This window comes from Perissodus microlepis, chromosome 8 (assembly GCF_051167445.1).
Source record: "Perissodus microlepis isolate ML-2025 ecotype Zambia chromosome 8, ASM5116744v1, whole genome shotgun sequence".
In the NCBI taxonomy this organism is placed as follows: Eukaryota; Metazoa; Chordata; class Actinopteri; order Cichliformes; family Cichlidae; genus Perissodus; species Perissodus microlepis.
The window spans coordinates 21,447,323-21,467,003 of NC_140468.1; the positions used below are offsets into that span (position 1 = coordinate 21,447,323).

At 38.9% G+C, this 19,681-nt stretch overlaps 1 protein-coding gene across 1 annotated transcript in view; it reads left to right on the forward strand.

Moving 5' to 3' along the window:
* Positions 1–19,681, forward strand: part of antxr1c (ANTXR cell adhesion molecule 1c) — a 38,127-nt gene that overhangs the window by 1,383 nt on the left and 17,063 nt on the right. Inside the window, exons 2-11 of the mRNA XM_084938193.1 lie at positions 10,883–10,954; positions 12,200–12,271; positions 14,101–14,182; positions 14,306–14,336; positions 14,425–14,498; positions 14,649–14,717; positions 15,149–15,229; positions 17,715–17,775; positions 19,030–19,128; positions 19,322–19,391. Coding sequence (XP_084794319.1) covers positions 10,883–10,954; positions 12,200–12,271; positions 14,101–14,182; positions 14,306–14,336; positions 14,425–14,498; positions 14,649–14,717; positions 15,149–15,229; positions 17,715–17,775; positions 19,030–19,128; positions 19,322–19,391 — 711 coding nt within the window. The remainder of the gene's footprint in view (positions 1–10,882; positions 10,955–12,199; positions 12,272–14,100; positions 14,183–14,305; positions 14,337–14,424; positions 14,499–14,648; positions 14,718–15,148; positions 15,230–17,714; positions 17,776–19,029; positions 19,129–19,321; positions 19,392–19,681) is intronic.

The following is a 19,681-nucleotide window of genomic DNA, read 5'->3' on the forward strand; positions in this document are numbered from 1 at the left end:
GCACAAATGGTACAAATGTTGTGGAGAATCTGTTTAAAGTAGTGATGCTGCGCTCATGTTTTGACTGCCAGCAGTTATCTTGAGATAATCTTACTATGATTAAAAAACATTTAATCAGCACCTACAATCTAATTTGCGAACATGAACCAGTGCCAGAAATGGGAGGGGAAAGAAGAGGAGACAGGAAACAACAACATTTATGGATAATGTGGTATTAATTTGGTGAAGGAAATGTTGCACACACCACCTTTTTTTTTTTTTTTTGGTGGGGAGGGGGTGCTTCATGGGGTATTTACAGCATCTCTGTCGCCATTGGCTTTTTCCAGAGGGGAAAAAAAGACTCCATATGTAAAGACAGTAAAAGGGTCTTCCTATGTCCATTGAAGTTTACAGAATCTTAGTAAGGCTTAGTTTTTTCCTGGAACTCAGTCCCAAGAAAACACATGCAAAGACACACACACACACACATACACACACACGCAAAACACAGGACTGCTTCCCAGATGTGGACGGCTGTGTTCGTCTTGTGCTGTGAGGTAAACACTGACACATGCTGCAAATAAAGAATCTGCTCATTTTTGTCTGTGTGTCTGATGCTATTGTTAGCACTCTTGCGTGCTGCGGTGCCCACTCCAAGGTTGACTAACAAGTCATCATTTGCGGACTTCAAACGAGAGGACGCTCATTAGAGACCGGTGTCGGCCTCCTACAGCCGTTGCTCACCACCGATCCCTGAGGCCTCAGCTGGCTTTATGAGACAGTCTCAACCCTGTGCCCTGGTTTATCTTAATGAAAGGTGAAATCATTTAGCTTATTAATACATAAGCACTGTAGTCATTCTCGTTTTTTAAAATATGTGAGGCAACACTGGCTGCAAGGTTGTGTGTTTCATTATTTTTGAAGTGTTAAGTTGCTTTATAGTAAGATTAAGCCAGATTCACAGATTTCAACTCTGTTGTTTTTCACTTTTTAAAGATCAGTTTTAAAGCCTAAAGCTGTGCTTAAGCAGAGCCATACTTTGAGTTAAATCCTCACAAAGACATTGCTAACACGTTGGTGTTTAGCAAGTAAATGTTAGTGTTTATACCCTCAGATCAGTCGGATACTGGCTCATTTTCCAATTCATACTAAACACACAGTACAGTTTAGGTTCTTCTGTTTCAGTCCTCACCATCGTGATGGACAGACTAACCACCTGATCGATCAACTGCAGATCAAATTGGTAGTTTGTAGAAAATTCGATGGATCAGTTTAAATGTAGAAAAAGGGATTCATGCTGTAAGTGGAGTTTATTGCAGACTTGAGCATATGATGTCATGTGATGGCTCAAAGTTGTGAGATGCTACTTGTTTAGACATCTGGGTAGCTGCACTCTGATGACAAGGTGGCTAATGGCTGCATGGCAGTCAGCTGAATTTAAAACATCTGGGACAGTGTTTGGAAAAAGTGGTTGCTGTAGCAATATACCTTATTTTAAAATGGTATGTGCCGTGAAGATCTATATGTGAAATTCTCTAGGAGCATCCAGTCACAGCCTGAAATCCGGTAAATATAGATGTTGGGTCTCATTTTAAGCCCCCAAACCACGCACATCTAAGTTCTACTTTAATACACAGGCCATTACATATAATATAATACAGATGGTTGTGTAAATGGATGCCTTCCAACACATATGATGGTAAGATTTACAATATACATATGTAGAAAACAAAGGGTGTCCAGATAAAATGTTATGAAAGAAGAGTACTCGATGACAAAAACTAAAAATTGTATTAGTAAATAAAAGTTATCAAAAAAGGGTTTTAGGCACAGTAACCATCCATAGTTAATAATGTGACATCATATCCCTTTGTTGTGGTGTATTGTTTATGGTCCTCAAGTTAACACAGAAACAAGACTAAGAAGTGTACGAGCAGCTCTGCGAGGCTGTGCTGTAAGCATGCTGACATGCTGCCAAAACGCAACATGTTTTTATCAGCTATTAGCAAAAAAAAAGAAGAAGTTTAGTGAAATAAATCAGTCATAATATTCATCAGCTTGTTACTTAGTATCAAACCTAACGATTCCTCTCGGTTTTGGAATAGACACGCAGCATTAGCTCAGCAATCACGCAGTAAAGACTCTGACTTCTGCAGTGGCTGTAAAAGTAGGTTAGTGGTTTCAAACAAACAAATCCTTGTTCCCACTCAGTTAAGTTGGTGCGGCATCATTGGCTGCAGGCTGGGGTGGTGTGGGTAGGCCCAGTTGGAATGGTAGATGGACTCCTTAGTGGAGTTTTTTTGTTGTTTGTTTTTTGGGGGGATTGTTTTTTCATCTTCAACACTTTGAACCACGAGAAGAACGTCGCACCACTAAGCTTTAAGGTGTAGGGAGCTTTTTCCCACATGCATGCTGCCCCCTGGTGATTGCATTTAATTTTTATTTGTCTATTTTTTGCATTTGGCAACTGATTGCAAGTTGTTGCAGCAGCCAGCTGGTTGCCCAGAGATGCATGTGTGCAACACTTTCAACCTCGGGGCGACCACTTTCCATCACTAGGCACAGACCAGCTGATAGGAGGCAACCTATTTACAAATTAATCACGGTTCATATCAGACTGACTGCAACCACACTCAAGCAGATTGGAGGTTTATATAATTGCCAATTAATTTCTAAACATGGAGAGATTGCCAACAACTATGGGAGTAAGCCAGAGAACCCACACTAGACAGTGAAAATATGCAAACTCCACACAGAAAAGTCCCATTCTGGTTTTAATACACAGGCCATTACATATAATATAATACAGATGGTTGTGTAAATGGATGCCTTCCAACACATATGATGGTAAGATTTACAATATACATATGTAGAAAACAAAGGGTGTCCAGATAAAATGTTATGAAAGAAGAGTACTCGATGACAAAAACTAAAAATTGTATTAGTAAATAAAAGTTATCAAAAAAGGGTTTTAGGCACAGTAACCATCCATAGTTAATAATGTGACATCATATCCCTTTGTTGTGGTGTATTGTTTATGGTCCTCAAGTTAACACAGAAACAAGACTAAGAAGTGTACGAGCAGCTCTGCGAGGCTGTGCTGTAAGCATGCTGACATGCTGCCAAAACGCAACATGTTTTTATCAGCTATTAGCAAAAAAAAAGAAGAAGTTTAGTGAAATAAAGGTCAGCGATATGGCATCATCAAACTCGTGCTAATTCCACAGAAGTCAGTGTATTAATCTTCGTTCGTCTCTATACTGGGCCCCTGGCTGTGGACAGCCAACCCTGGGCTGTTCGTGGCACAGTCATTTTCTAAGTAAACTGCGCATGTACACTACCAGTCAAAAGTTTGGGCACATCTTCTCATTTTATGGTTTTTCTTTATTTTCATGACTATTTACATTGCAGATTCTCACTGAAGGCATCAAAACTATGATTGAACACATATGGAATTATGTAGTAAACAGAAAAGTGAAATAACCCAAAATATGTTTTATATTTTAGATTCTTCAAAGTAGCTACCCTCTTTGCAAACTCTTGGCATTCCCTTGATGAACTTCATGAGGTCGTCACCTTAAATGGTTGTCCAACAGTCTTCAAGAGTTCCCAGAGATGCTGAGCACTTGTTGGTGCTTTTGCCTTCACTCTGTGGTCCATCTCATCCCAAACCATCTCGATTGGGTTTAGGTCAGGTGACTCTGGAGGCCAGGCCACCTGGCACAGCACTCCAGGACTCTCCTTCTTGGTCAAATAGCCCTTAAACGGCCTTGGATAATAATAAAGGATTTAGATTTAGGCTTTTGAATAGCAATAAATCTCATAGGATGATAGGGTCCCAAGACCAATACTAACATGCCCTGACCTACAGGCTTAGGCTTACAAACAGCGTGCAAACTAAACTAAACCAGCCAACAGATGATGTCCCGACTTTCCAAACAGGACGTTATGAATTTATCATTTAAGTTAGCTTGGTGCGCTGTGCATGATGTTCCTAAAATCATGAAGCCTTTTAACCTCTGTGATAATATGTTGCATATCTTTAAGTCCTATATAGCTGCAGGTTTGCATACTTTTTGCATTTGCTGATTCAGACCGGGTGGGACGCAGCTTGCTGTTTTATATGGAACACATTGCCTGAGGAATGGTTTTGGGTGTGTTCATAGCAGATAAAGGAATTCACATATAGGGTACATGTTAATGTTCAACCTCGAAATGAAGTTTGCATTTCTTTTGATGAGTGGGTGCAGATTCAAATATGGTAAATCAACAGTATCCGGTGATTGAATTTATGCAAAAATGCATTACAACAGTGTTATGCAGTACTAGTCCTTTTTTCCACATCCTCTTTCCATTTTACAGTATCACTTTTATTGACTACAGATGGGGAAACACATTATTCAGTTTATTAATTGTGTTTAAAAAAAAAAAAACCAGTTTATCTGTTATTTTCTCATCAAGTCTTGTCGTTGTTTTTGCAAAATGTTTCTCTTGTCTTTTAATGTAGTCACAAGTTAGCGCTCCGGCTGGGCGTTGGGTCATGCTTCCGGAATCCAGACGAGTCAGTGGAAAACCTTAAGTGCAGCTGCAGTCTGTGAATACATTTCAAATGTCTGAATACGTTCTCGCTGTGGAATGACACCCACTCTGTGTTTTGCTGTCTGGGGCTTTTTACAAAATGTTGCTGTGACGTTTACAGCAAGGACAAATGCCTGTTGACATGATATTGTGTTATCTGTCATTCAAGAATTTGGGTTGCAAAAACAAGACTGGGGGAATAAAAAGTAGGTATACTGTATCTCATTCTAGCTCTAATATTTGATGCAGAAAGAAGAGCATGCTTTGAAGAATACATAATATTCATCAGCTTGTTACTTAGTATCAAACCTAACGATTCCTCTCGGTTTTGGAATAGACACGCAGCATTAGCTCAGCAATCACGCAGTAAAGACTCTGACTTCTGCAGTGGCTGTAAAAGTAGGTTAGTGGTTTCAAACAAACAAATCCTTGTTCCCACTCAGTTAAGTTGGTGCGGCATCATTGGCTGCAGGCTGGGGTGGTGTGGGTAGGCCCAGTTGGAATGGTAGATGGACTCCTTAGTGGAGTTTTTTTGTTGTTTGTTTTTTGGGGGGATTGTTTTTTCATCTTCAACACTTTGAACCACGAGAAGAACGTCGCACCACTAAGCTTTAAGGTGTAGGGAGCTTTTTCCCACATGCATGCTGCCCCCTGGTGATTGCATTTAATTTTTATTTGTCTATTTTTTGCATTTGGCAACTGATTGCAAGTTGTTGCAGCAGCCAGCTGGTTGCCCAGAGATGCATGTGTGCAACACTTTCAACCTCGGGGCGACCACTTTCCATCACTAGGCACAGACCAGCTGATAGGAGGCAACCTATTTACAAATTAATCACGGTTCATATCAGACTGACTGCAACCACACTCAAGCAGATTGGAGGTTTATATAATTGCCAATTAATTTCTAAACATGGAGAGATTGCCAACAACTATGGGAGTAAGCCAGAGAACCCACACTAGACAGTGAAAATATGCAAACTCCACACAGAAAAGTCCCATTCTGGTTTTAAATTCAGGACCTTCTTGCCGTGAGGCAACGATGCTAACCACCACACAGCTGTACTTCCCATTCCAGCTGGTTGTATCCAGAATACTTCAGTAGCTGCGTCAATGTTTGCAATGGAATTTGTGTTTTAGAGTTACTTCTTGGAATTTGAGTGTAAATAGTTAATGTGAATGTTCTGTTTAATTTGAATTTCTGTCGAAGCAGATCGCAACATATTTGCAACAGACAGGAACAGATTTGTGGTTTTCTCCAATTTCACAGTATTATCACAAACAATTCCGTACTCGACCCCATTCATTAGCAAACTGATAGAAGACGAGATTGCAAGTTTATTGCGCATGGTCTTAACAATTTTGGTCACACTGTGGTCGGCAATCACTGTTTTCTCCAGTGTGACTGCAACGTTGAGCAATTTTATTATTACTTAGCCAACTGGAGGTAATAGAGCAACCAATTGATGCAACAATAAAATAATTTTAACCTTTTTCCCTTAATTTAATTTGTTGTTAGGAAATGAAAGCCTTTTCTAGATCATGTATGTTAATGGTCAAATAGCTGTTAAGGTCTGTTTCAGTTTCCACCAGCTCCAAAGTTAATCGTCAAACCCGTCACTAAATTTGTGTGTCAGCTGGTGCTATATAGGTATTTTACATCAGGCTTATTGCTTTCTTCACATGGCTGATGAGAGCAGTGAAGCAAAATAGCCATACACCCAGAGAGGTGAGCTGAGAGATGCTACAACACTTAATAAACTTAATAAAGTGCAGAGCTGTGTGTTAATTATCTGGGTTTGGTGAACACCTGAAATATTTTCCAAAGCAGCTTTAAACTGGTATTTTCTTACATAATGCTAATCGTGTTGCAGTGTGTCATTTATCCCACTTAACCATTGAAAGCTCTGAGCTTTTCAGCTCATTATACTAATTAGCAAATATTAGCAGTCTATCACTCTAAACTGAAATGGCAAGTATCTCTTACAAAGAGATGACTGAAAAGTAAAAAATCATGCGTGTGTCAAGACTGTTCAGTGGATGGAAATAAAAAGAAAGCCAGTGAACGCTTGAACGCTTCAAGTTCTTTGTTCTGTTGATGCCCTACCCTGCTTGTTCTGTCTCCTCTACAATGTTTTTCTTCTTGTCTTTCTTCTGCCCCTCCCCTCCTGCTGAACTTTGTGCTTTCAAGATATACACACAGTCTCTGAGTAATTTTCTGCAGGTCCACTCACTGCGAAATCTACCCAGTCAGCAGAAAAAGACATTACTGAGAATGATTAAAGATATTTTTATTCTTCAGGGCTACTCAAAGCCATGGGGGACTTCAACCCACAAGTCACAGTGTGTTTAGCATCAGTGACTAGTAATGATGCATAGTACCTCCCTTTGTGCTTTTAGCAATTTTGGAAACTCAAGGTTGCTACAAATAATCATACATGTGCATAATGTTGCAGAAGATAAGATGTTCTCAATACTGTATAATGCACAATAGCTTGGTCTAAGGGCTGAATGTAAACTCAGACTGTTGAAAACCTGAATGTAGCACCTATAATGTGACTCAGCTGCAGAGACAAAAGAAAGCAGGACCGACCGATTGTAAATTCAGCAATCTAACCTGAAACTATACGTTTTAAAACATTAGAAAAATAGATATTATCTAAATAGATATTGTCACATTTGATCTTCTGTATTAACAGGGAAATTGAGTTTTCTTCTACTGAAAATCAGATGGAATTGCACCACAAGTAATTTGGATGTTTGAATGCTTCATTCTAGCGTGTCTGAAGCGCTGCTCCCTGAGATCTCACTTTAGTTTGGACAAAGAGCTTAAATGTGTCTCTTACCCGACATTCTTCTTCTTCATTTCCTGTCCTTGCATCTAAAATTATTAGACAAACAATTCAAGAAAACCCCTACAGGTTCCCTACAGGACAACGTAAAAGCAACCATTGCTGGACTTGAGAGCAAAGCTGCAAAAGCCACTGTGAAACGCCAGAGGCCTTTTAGCTGTATTTTCATTATAAACCTACACAAAACCTACATTAAACACCTTTCCTCCATCTGATTTATCTGCAATATGTTCATCAGATTAGTACATTCAATGTTCTTTTAATGTCAAATTATACAGTGTTCTGTAATTGGCTGCCACAGTATTTTTCATGTTAAGCTAAGCGTGCTTACTCTTTTTTTTAATGGATTACAGTGTTTTTCCAGGAGTGGTCTTAAATCTGGCAAAACAACTGAAAACTAGCTATTTAGCAACACAGATCTCCAGTCTCTGTAAAACAGAGAACTGCACAGTGACTAAACAGACTATTTACTTGCTGCTTCGGTCTTCTAGTGGCCATGCTGGCTCAGACAGACCAAAGCAGGTCAGAAACTTGGCCTTGGAGTTGAACTAAATCACTGAACCACTGGCATGTTTTCTTGCAGTTCGATATGAGCCAACAGGTTTTTCCCATTATCTCACTCCCACAGTTGAATTGACTGATAAAGCTCTTCATCTTTCCCTTGCTCTGTCCTTCCTTTTCTTTTGCTTCTTTGTTTCTCGGCTCTCAGATGGCTTACAACAAGACACGTGGTTTTCATCTCATTAGTACAGAGAAAACGCTGTCACTCGGCTATGACAAGTTGCTATGACACAACTTCACACCACCGTTGGGCTTCATCACTTAGTCGGCAATCTGTGGCCGGCCCTCACCTTTCTGAACTTTTGCTTTCTGAGTCCAGACCGCACACTGCTAAACTTCGACGTTCAGCTCAGGTCATTAAAATTAGATCAAGGGATTGTGGTGGGAATAAGACACCGTATAAAATGGTGTCATCAAGAATCAGAGAATGAAAAGGACCACTTCCTCTCCCAGCACTGTTTGGACAGGTGAGTGAAACTGCAAGCTAGGCCTCAATCCCAAGACTGTAGCCACCTCAGACAATCACAACTGCTCCAAGGCAAACATGAGCCGCAGTGGTCCAGAAGCACAGATAAGCAGCTAAAAACTAAACGTGGATGTCCTCAGATTCACCCTCGTGTTAAGTAAATACTCAAGAATGATCCCCACACTTCGTCACAAGTATTAGCTGCAAATTTCACCAGACTTTTTATTCTTTCTCCCCTCCTCTGTTGCTATAATGGAACAATTTGCACAAGAAACTGGCTGCTGCCTTTCCTTCAGGTTTGAACCCGTCTGCATGTGTATGTGGGACTCTTTCTGTTTGCGCTGCACTTTTTATTGAACTAAATGCTACAGTCTACCTCAGACCTTTTTTTTCTTCTTATTTTGGGAGAATTTTGTTTAGCTTGTAGGTCTTGTCCTCTTTCTCTGCTCAGTCAGCCTCCCAGGAATGTAAGCCTTGATGTGGGGGGAGCAAGTCATGTCATCAGAACTGCAAAAACAAAGAGAAAACGCTTAGAAGAGGCTTTTTTCCCAGTTGACCGGCGTTTGTAACCATTCTGAATTAAAGGGTAAAACCACTAAGAGTTACATAATACATAGATATAATAGTGCAGAGGCGTTTTGGCTTCATTTGAGCAATCAATTGGTTTGGTTTTTTAGCATTTGCTCTTGATAAGGTTTTTGTATGAGTCAAAGAAGTTCTGATAAACCATGCTGACAATATTTGAAATTTCTGTGCAGTAGCTGTAAAATAAGTCTTGAGCTTTGTAAGTCAGACATTATTCGTGGGCAGCTGTACTGACCTCTTGGATATATTAAATGAGCAGTGGAAGTATTATTTCCTACTTTAAACAAAAATTATATGAAACAAATACATCTAACAAAGCATTTAATGAAGGCTTAGAGTCTGGTTTGGCACGATAAAAAGTCTTGAATGACTAAGGCATGATGGGAAACTCCCTGGTATTCCCTGGCTCTATCCTCCCCCAAATCTGGGCCAAATTCAATAATTACCCCTCTGCTTCCAAGCAATAATACAAAAACACCAGGGGTTAAAACCTCTTTGACATGCTATTGCAGGAAAATAACATTAGTCACAATTCATTTCCATTTCAAGCCAGGCCATGCAACTGGTGCTGTTTTCCAAAACACCCAACTCCTATAAGAAAGGCTAAGTTGGTTCCTGCAAGTTTAGCTATCCATGTAATACAAATACAAAAACACATAACAATTATCAGCTTAAAGCATGAGAAACCTGTTTGCAAGAAATGGTTGATTCACCTTGTTGTGTCTAGAGGTCTCAGACAGCTATATGGACCGTTAGTGTGCAAGGAACTCATTCAGCTAGAAAGTAGGATAACAGAGTGGATGTTTAGTCTGTTTCCCATTTTCTCCCATCACAAGGATATGAACTTCCACTTTAAGCATATGACATGCCTTTGTGTTTCGTCTCTTTCTTAGAGAACTGCATGGATGAATGCAGGTGAATAAGTTGAATTAAGATTGAAACAAACAAACAAAACGTACTCATATCAGTACTGAAAATAACACTGAATAATTCCTGCTTCATCCTCTTCCAATTTTACCACCATCATTTGGCTCATTTACAAGGTGTTATCTCTCTGGCTTCTTCCCTAGCTACTGACTGGTTACTTTATGCCCAAAACTCTCTCCCCTAATCATCGCTCTTAATAAAATCGCCCCACAGCACACATGGTGTCTGGCTAGAGGAAATGAAGGCAGCTCCACAGGGTATCATTTTATGATAGTTCACTTTTATGGAGGATCATCTAGGGAGACCACGGTCTGTTTCCTCATCCTCAAGGGCCACGTTAATGATACAGGAGTTTGCTAAATCATACTCCCGTTCCTGCCGCAAATGACTATTACCACACATATTTTTGTTACAAAATAATCCATATTCATAACAAAATTAAGTTTTACATTTGTCCCTCTGAGGATCACTAACAAATGGCGTATTAGATTAACTATTTCTTGCTAATGAGTATGATAGGATGCTTGTTATGTTTGGCAGCTCAGGAATGAAAGTCAAATTACTTTAATTAAATAAATTAAAACAGTACTTTTATTGCAAGTAAATGACACACAGTAAAGGCACTGCTAACAGGGTGAGCAGTTCAGTTGTGTTTTGCCTGGCATATATACAGCTTGTTCTTCATGTTGTGGAGCTAATGACTAGACCCCCTGTCATTTTTGGCTAGCGAAGCTCTTATCCTCTTGTATGAGTACTCTAGCATATGAAGGTTAGAGTCTAACTGATACAGTAGATAACTTATGAAGTTATGTTTTATGTTTTAATTTTCTTATTTTTATTTGAACTGCTACAGTCACTTACTATGATATCAAGCAGAGTCATATTTCTCACATTTTTCTTGATATAACCTTTTTTTAAAATGCCATCCGTTTTCTAGATCTGGCAGTGTGAAGGATCACTGGAATGAAATCTATGAGTTTGTGAAGAACTTAGCAGAAAAATTTAAAAGGTAAGAGACACTTAATGAGCGTGTGTGAACAGACACAATTAAGCCAACAGATTTGCATAGATAAATGGGATAATATAGGTGATATACACCGTATAGTGCAAGATCAACATTTGGAACCAACATTGTCAGTCTCCAAACAGCATGTTGCCTCGTATTCGACTTCCTGGAGCCCAGAGATATAAATTACTGAAGAGTTAAGCACATTTTACAGAGTAGTCACTCTGGTAAAGTGAAAAAATCTGTCCTTACAGCTACAGCTTGCCATATGCTAAGTCACTCAGTATCCGGGCTGATGATTCACTCAGTCTCCAGTAGTTGTGTCAGTGACTACAGGCAAAAATGTCTTTATGTATGTGAGCTGGCTTGGTTTGATGGACTGTCTTTAGTTTAAAGTTCTTTTCCTCCAAATGTCTCTAAGATCTCTCTCATCTCTCTAAGATGCAGATATTGCATCTATAATTTCAAAATTGAAATATCATTCTTAAAATATGGCATATATTTAAAAGCAAGAAGTTTCAATAAATAGCCAGCTTTCAGCCAGACTGAAAGGCTTTTCCCCCACACAATTTGAAGGCCACAACACCTGGAGCTTTGTGGCCTAGTCATAGCAAAGAACAGCTCCTCCTCAAAGCTGTAGTTTTTTAACAACTATGCAAAAAGTTTTAAACAATCCAAATCTGTCCTAACTTACTGTCTCAAACAAGCAACACACATTCTTGCTTCAAATAGTTCAAGTGTGTCTAATTCCTTTCACCAGTAAACAGAACTTTTCCACAGCTGAAGATTCAGCAATGCAGCCTCAATATCAACATTAATGTCACTGTCACGCAACAAATGGTTCAAATCCTGCACACTGGAACAACTTCATGTCATATGGCTTCTTTGTGTGCTCTAAACAAATAATCGATCTCAAGCTAGAAACACAGATTGCTGGAGTGAATCAGTTAAGTCGTTTGTCTCCAGTAAGATATCTGTTGAAGAAAAGAGAAGAAAGAAAAGTCATGAATACGAAGAGTTATTTTATGTTTTCTAGAAAAATTGTTATATTGTTTGTGTTTTATTGTTATTACTTAGAATAACTGTTTCTGATCAATCTCAGATGACATAGAAATGTTTGTATTGCTCACACAGGCTGTTGTCCTTAGTGGACGAATACTAATATCTTTACTTCCTGGTCATTCTTTTGGGTGAACCGTTAATAATATGTGTGATGCTTTATTTGCTCTTTCTTTTTACCTTTTATAGTCCTATGCTGAGGATGTCTTTCATAACATTTTCCTCAAGAGCGTCCATCATTTTGAAACTGACGGAAAACAGGTGAATTAATTTTTCTTATATAACCTTACAATGAATACAACCTTTTAATGTCAGTATTTAGACACAGCTAACATTAGCTGAGTGTTTTCGTGTGCAAACTTTTGTAGCATGAAGTGATCTCATGCGACAGTAAACTTAATGCATCAGAATCAATGCAGATAAAACTGAAAATTGGCCCATGTCACTGTGGAACTGTCACAGAATAACATTTGTTGAATAAGAGACAAGAATGAGAATGAGAGCACTGATAATTGTTATTGTGTAAACAAGTTTCATTTCAAACAGAAGTGGCTATAGCTTAGAATAGAATAGAATAGAATAATCCTTAAGTAGTGAAAGTATTCAGATATTTTGCTTAGTTAAACATGTGACTACATTATAAATGTGTTTTGTGTCCTTCATGAATAATAAGCCAAAAAGTTCAAAATTTTGCATCAATTAGAGGTACGTTTCACTCGTTGGGTGCAATAGGTCAAAATCCAGGTCAAGCCCCCAAATATGTCATTGTCAATAAATTCACAGCTCAAAGGAACACAACACATAAGAAGCAACGATTTTAATGCAGTTAAAAAAATTCTTAAATGCAAATATTGAATACATGTAAGCAAGATGGGATCCCCCAGAAGCTAATATTAGTAAATTAAACTAATAAAGACAAAGCTGAAAACAGGAGTGCTAGGAAGTCCCAAGTGAGTCAGTAATTAATAAGCAAAAATGTAAGCAGCAACTGATGCAAAATACTGGTGCTCTGAGAATCCCCAGAGCACTATTTCCTTTGGCTTGGTGTGCAAGTGTCTTGTTGTGTTTTAAAAGTATTTTTGAGAAAAAGTTCTGAATCAGTTTTGTGTCTACACATAACTTTTAAGCTGTATCTATAGGCACTTTGTTATTAGCATCTTATTATTTGTTCTCATTTCCTTAGTTGAATCTACAAGAAATTGGCAAAGATAACATAGTTTAGTGGATAAATAGTATATAAAATAGTATTTTTGCACCAAGAGTGGGATACCCACCAATTAGCTGAATCACCTTGGCATACTCTGCAGAGATATGCCAAGGTGATTCAGCTGGGATTGCTGGGAAGTTAAATAATTGCTGGGAATCACATTGCTCTACATACATACAAATGCTGAGGTATGCCAAAGTATACAAGAACTGGACTGAAAATTAGTGGCAACAGGTCTTTGTGGAATGATGAAATTTCAAATTTTTGGTGCAAATAATCACCCTACATATATATGAAGGAGGTCAGCTGAGAAGTATAACAATGAGCATCTAGAGCCATCTATAAAATATGGTGAATGATCTGTCATGGTTTGGGGCTGTATTTCAGTCAGTGGTAGGAATCTTGTAAAAACTGATGGAATTATGAATGCAGAAAAGTAGTTTCAGAGTTCAGTCCACCATGCAGTATCAGGAAAGCATCTGACTGGCAGCACCTTCATTCTTTGGCTTGACAATGATCCCAAATGCACTGCCAATGGAGTAAAAGCATAACTGGATAGAAAAATACACAATGAAACACTGTCAGTCATGGATTGGCCTCCACAGAGCCCAAACTTCAGCATTATTGAATGACCCTGGAGAACTATTCCTGAATACTTAAAGAAATTATAAGAAAGTTTGAATATAAGAGTTGAGTTTGTGTTGAAGAATAATGGTGGTCATACCAAATACTGACTTTCAAGCTCATTAGAACTGTACAAACCCTGTATTTGCTTTATATACTGTATTTCCATAACCAAAAAAGTTTAATCAGTACCGTAGGTTAGCTTCCAGAAATGCACAGGTAGGACAGGAATCCAATTTTGCTTTGTTACTTTCTGCAGAGTCGACATCACGAAGGGTTTGAACGCACTGAACAGAGAGGTTCCCGGTGGAGATACCTTCATGCACCTCGGATTACAGCTTGTGAGTGTGTGCTGTAATGTGTAACATTTTTACACTGCAAAATCAGTCTGTTAAGAACAGAGCTACTCAAGGCTCCTTCTATTACCTGTTTAAATCTGAAATGTGCTGTGACTTTATTTAAAGGCAAATCAGCAGATAAGGAAAGAGAACTTTGGTAAGCATTAATAAACATAATTATCTCATTTTTTGGACAACAATGGAGCACATGGTGAAGTTACAACACAGGCGTATATGATTTGCAGGTACTGCCAGCGTGATTATTGCTCTGACTGATGGAGAGCTACATGAGCATCAGCTTAGAGATGCACAACATCAGGTAACAAATTCACACTAACACTGATTTTCCAGAGGACTCTGGTTAGAGCTCAGTAACAGGGCTAAACTGGAAGCAGAATTGCTCTCATTAGCTTCATGACTGACAGTTTTCTGGAGTTTGCTCAACTTTTTGCCTTTGTTGTTCAAACAGGCGAATGAAGCCAGATCTCTGGGAGCTATTGTGTACTGTGTTGGTGTCAAAGACTTCAACGAGACACAGGTAATTCAGATGTAACAAATTTGTGCAGTATATGGAAGTTTATTCCCTTTAATTCCCAAAATATAAGACATTTGATTAGGGAAAAAAGCAAAAATTCTCCACAGGACATGTGCTCTACCACATGTGCTCATTATTCTGGAAAAGAAGAAATCTTACAAATTGGCTAACCCATCATTTTCCCTGTGAACCAACTCCAGTGATTTTTAACTATGATATCTTCAAGTGTTCTCTTACTGTACAGTTCTTTACCTCTAAAACATCTGAAATTGCTTCAAATGAGTATGAGTGCATTTGAGGCAGCTTTCCCCCTGTCATGGCCTCATCTTTCATTGTTGAAGTTTATTTAGCCTCCTTTGATTATTTAGTTTGTTAATCCTTCCTCTGTTCTCTTCTGTTTGTATACCTCTGTCTGAACTTCTTTCCCACTGTAGCTGGCCACCATTGCAGACACCATTGAACATGTGTTTCCTGTGTTGGGAGGCTTCCACGCCCTGCGGGGTGTCATTGATTCGGTAAATAAACACTTTTCCTTGCAGAGAAACTAGCCCATACAGGCTCCGTTCAGACATCTGTATTTACATATTCAACACAAGATCCCTTTTCACTGCAATGTCATTTTAAACAGTTGTTTATTTGAAAGCAAAACCTGACTTTTGAAAACACTATTGTACAATTTCATAATGACTGAATATCTCTTTAAGATTTTAGATTTTATTTTCTCTCAGACCAGTTAATACAACTAATTTTAAGCTTTTAAAAGGAGCTCTGACTTGTCTAGGTTTCAACTCTCTGCTCAGTATTCTGTCATGCAACACGCAGAACTGTAACTCTTTGTGTATACTGGCTGAAACACACACAGAGTTCAGTTCAAGCAGGGTAAGCTACTTCAACTTGCGTTCTCTCCTACAGCTAGCATGGTGAAAAAAAAGCTTTTTATCAGCTCACTGAGCAATAGTTTGCTTTTTCAGTTTTGGATCTGTGACAATCACGGTGACAGTGTAGGATCAAGTGAATCAAGGACCAGTCGCGCAGGTTTGAGACTTGTTCACGAACATCTGGCAACCACCGGTCATGGGGGTGAAATTAGTATTCATCAACTGGTGGAGAGTGGTTAGTTGAGGTTGATGGCAGTCACTGGAAAAATGACTGATAAAGCTCCTGGCACATGGTCTTGTTGACTGATCAGTGACCCCCATTTTTCCCTAGCAACCTACCTGTCAGTTGGGAAAAATGTGTGTTCCTCAGCTGGTCGGCAGAAACATTCTTTGTGATTGCTTTGGTCGCTAGGATATTGTTGCGGTCTCCCGTGGTTTGCATGGAAGTGATGGACTTGTCTACAAACACTGGCCAGCTGCTCTCTGAGCTGAAGTGAAAATGTAAGAACTGCAATACAAACCAGAATTGGAGACCTTCATTGTGAAAGTTGTTTCTTTTGAAACATGTTGGCTGAAGCTCTGAGGCAAACCTCCATTTCTGTTTAATACCACTCAGCTAGTAGTTGGAAGTGTTTGCAGACAGACGTGAATCTACAGGCAAAGCTGTCACTAGGATATTTTTGGTTTATTACCCTCTTCTTTCTCACCCACCAACAGCCAGCAACCTCCAGGAACGGCTGCCAATCAGTCTGGGAAAATGTCATTTTCCCTTGAAATCTGTGGCTGTATCACATCCAATTTTAGGCAATGACATCACATGAGAAATCTCAATATACTCAGCTAAATCACAATTTTCTAAAGCCTAATATTCTCAGCTGCAGTCGTCCTTTCGGCGAATAATAAACAAAGGTAAGCTCATAGTCGTTAGCCAGTGACCAGATCATTTCCAGCTGAAATGATTGTCATTTGAACATTTAATCTGTTGTAGCTAACAAGCTCATAATTATCTTATGTAATTACCAAATCATTTTTCCTTGACCTTAATGGAATGCATCATGTGTCTCACTGTTTTATTACGCAGAGTATATAAAAAAGAAAAAAACAGTGAAAAATATCTAAGGCTGGAATTTCTTTTAAAAGATTTTCACTTCCTATTTAAAGGATCGATCATTTTTAAGTCTTGCTTTTATTAATGCTTTAAACATCTCTGATGCAAAAGTATTAAGATTGGAGAACATAACCATCGGAAAGTAAGTTACACTAGTCCCTTCACTTTGATAATTTATGATAAAGTTGTCACAATGAGATGTGCAGAGCGTAGAGTCAGAGTCATAAAAGGCAGGATTCAGAACTCGGAGGATCCAACAAAACAAAGTAGGTCCAACAAAGTAGGATAAAAGGTATATCGATGTAAAACAAATCCATAAAGAGAACTGAAGATCTCAAAGGGTTGCAAAGAGGGGAAAGAATCGCAAGCATTACAAACCATGTGACAAAAATAAAACAGGATTATTTCTATGCACATGACTAACTGGGGATTGGAAACAGAATGGGGAACTAGAGGCTGATGGAGGTAATCAAGACATAAGATCTTTCAAAGCAGGAAATAACAGGAAATAACTAAAAGAGCACTAGTGCTGACACGAATACTTACACTTAGCAAGATCTCAGACAGGGGAACAAAGAGGAACCAACACAAAAACAGAGAAATGAGACAAAGGGTGGGAACTGCAACTGTCATAGATAAAAATCAAGACATTAACCACGACACATGATCGCAAAACTCAAACTCAGAACAAATCAGTCATCAAGAAAAGACAGAAATTAGAGACTCAATAATAATATCACCAGGGAGAAAAACTCATTGTACTAAAATAACAAGGAAATCAAAACATGAAAGTATTCAGCTGTATTTGCAAAGCAGTGAGAGTTTTGAGTATTCTGGGAAGAGGTTTAACCCAAACTTGTTTTTTAGACACACACTGATAAGTATTATTAAGGATTATTTTACATCAGATGACTCCCAAATATACTCAAAACATATTAATTGAGCTCTTGGCTCATGAACAAGGCTAGTATCAAAATAAATGTGGAAAAATCACTGCTGTCTTTTCTCCCCCAGATCATCAAGAAATCCTGCATTGAAATTTTGGCAGCTGAGCCTTCCAGTGTTTGTGCAGGAGGTGAGGAGCTATAAAACTCACACATTCACAATTACAGCTTGAACTCGGTCCCTCCTGAGTCATCGACACATATGCCAGCAAACCATTGCTCCTTCCACTGTGTCATTTTCATTAGTGGGTGCCTGGTCTCGGCTTCTTTGAATTATGACAATCCCAGACTGAAAGAAATGACCATATATGGCCATCCAGGTCACTTACAGGAAATCTGCTGGGACAGGGTAACACGGAGGGAATAATATTACAGAGTCTCATTAAAAGGAGGGACCGTGAGACGGGGGGCAGGGGTGAGATTTCCTGCAGATATGATGTAAAGTAGACAACATTCTTTACTCTCCTGCCAAGAGAAAGATTATGACAGTTAAAGCAACAATAAATGGACATTAAAAGCCACAAATGAACAGATAAAAGCAGGGTTGGATTAAAAGTTTCTGGCAATAGCAGAAGGACTTTGACTGTTTTTCACATCTGCCTTAGCCTTTTATGAAGCAATGAATTACTTTCACCCATAAAGAGGGAACTTATTTAACTTCACACTGAATATTATACCATGGCCTGCTGCTAGAGCAAGCTGCCTCACAGATTTAACCTTATTATATACGTATATGGCTGATATATAACAGTAGTTTCAATTTTTGACAGGCAACATTGTAACTATTTAAGGTCCAGCAGAGACATTAGTTCTATTTATTTTATATTATTCATTTTTATTGTATTTTAAAGCAATGTAAGGAGACTAAGGCCCATGCTATTTTCTCTCCATGACAATGGTGGAAAAATAAGCTCAGTTTCACTCAGGTCCACTACAGTCAAGATATTGTTATTTTCTCATCCACCTTATGACATGGATAAGATGGAGAAAACCCTTGTATTTGCAAAGGTGCATAAGTGCAAGCCAGGGAGGACATTAATAACAGGAGATGTGGCACTGATTTAGTCAGAAACAGCAAGAAAAGCAGGAGCTGCAATAAGGGTGGGTTGCAAGGCAGCTTGCAGACGCGCAGCAACTGTGGAGAGGCTTAAATAGAACGACCTGTGTGAGACTGATAAGCTGAGCTGAGCTGAGCTGGAGGCTTCTTGGCTTTTCTGAAATAATACTACATTATTAGAGAGACATCACACCATGCTGGTGTGCAACTGTGCCACATTAAACAGGAAAGTGAGCTTTGTTTAGGATAAAGTAATAAAGTGTCAGATTTTTCTTAGCAAAGACTGTCTGCCAAGTGTCTAAAATGTAAAATTACCTTGTGTAACCAGAGTCTTTTCAAGTGGTGGTGAAAGGGAATGGGTTTCTCCATGCAAGAAACATCGACCAGGTGCTCTGCAGCTTCAAAATCAATGACACCATCACCATCAGTGAGTACACCTATGCTTTGTTTCCTTAATATAAATCAAGCTGAACTGTGACAGATGCATGTGTTATTAGTATGCAGTTTCTATGAGGAAAAAGTAGAAACCCTCACAAAGAAACAAAATTCACTTTTCACTCGTGTATGTTGTCTGTACGTGCTACATATATGCCACATAGCTCAGTTCTTTTTTCTTGTAGATGAAAAGCCAGCTGATGTAGAAGACACATTCTTATTGTGTCCAGCTCCTGTTATCGATGAAGTTGGAAAGTAAGTCTCTCTTCTTTAAAACTTCATGATTTCATTTAGTTATGCAGATCCCCTTTCATCACCCTTTCAAGCAAAAGTGCTCATACTTCAGTGCCGTCCATGTGCATCTTAGACCACATAAATATATTCGCATGTATATGTGCACAGACCATAAGACGCCTGCTGTACATTAGCTGTTTATGATCCCCATCCGAGGCCAGATTCCTCCGTTCTCGATCCCAGTAGAGCTTACCAAAATAAAAGAGGCTCTCTCACTGTGGCAGCATATTCAGTGGTAAACCCTTCATAAA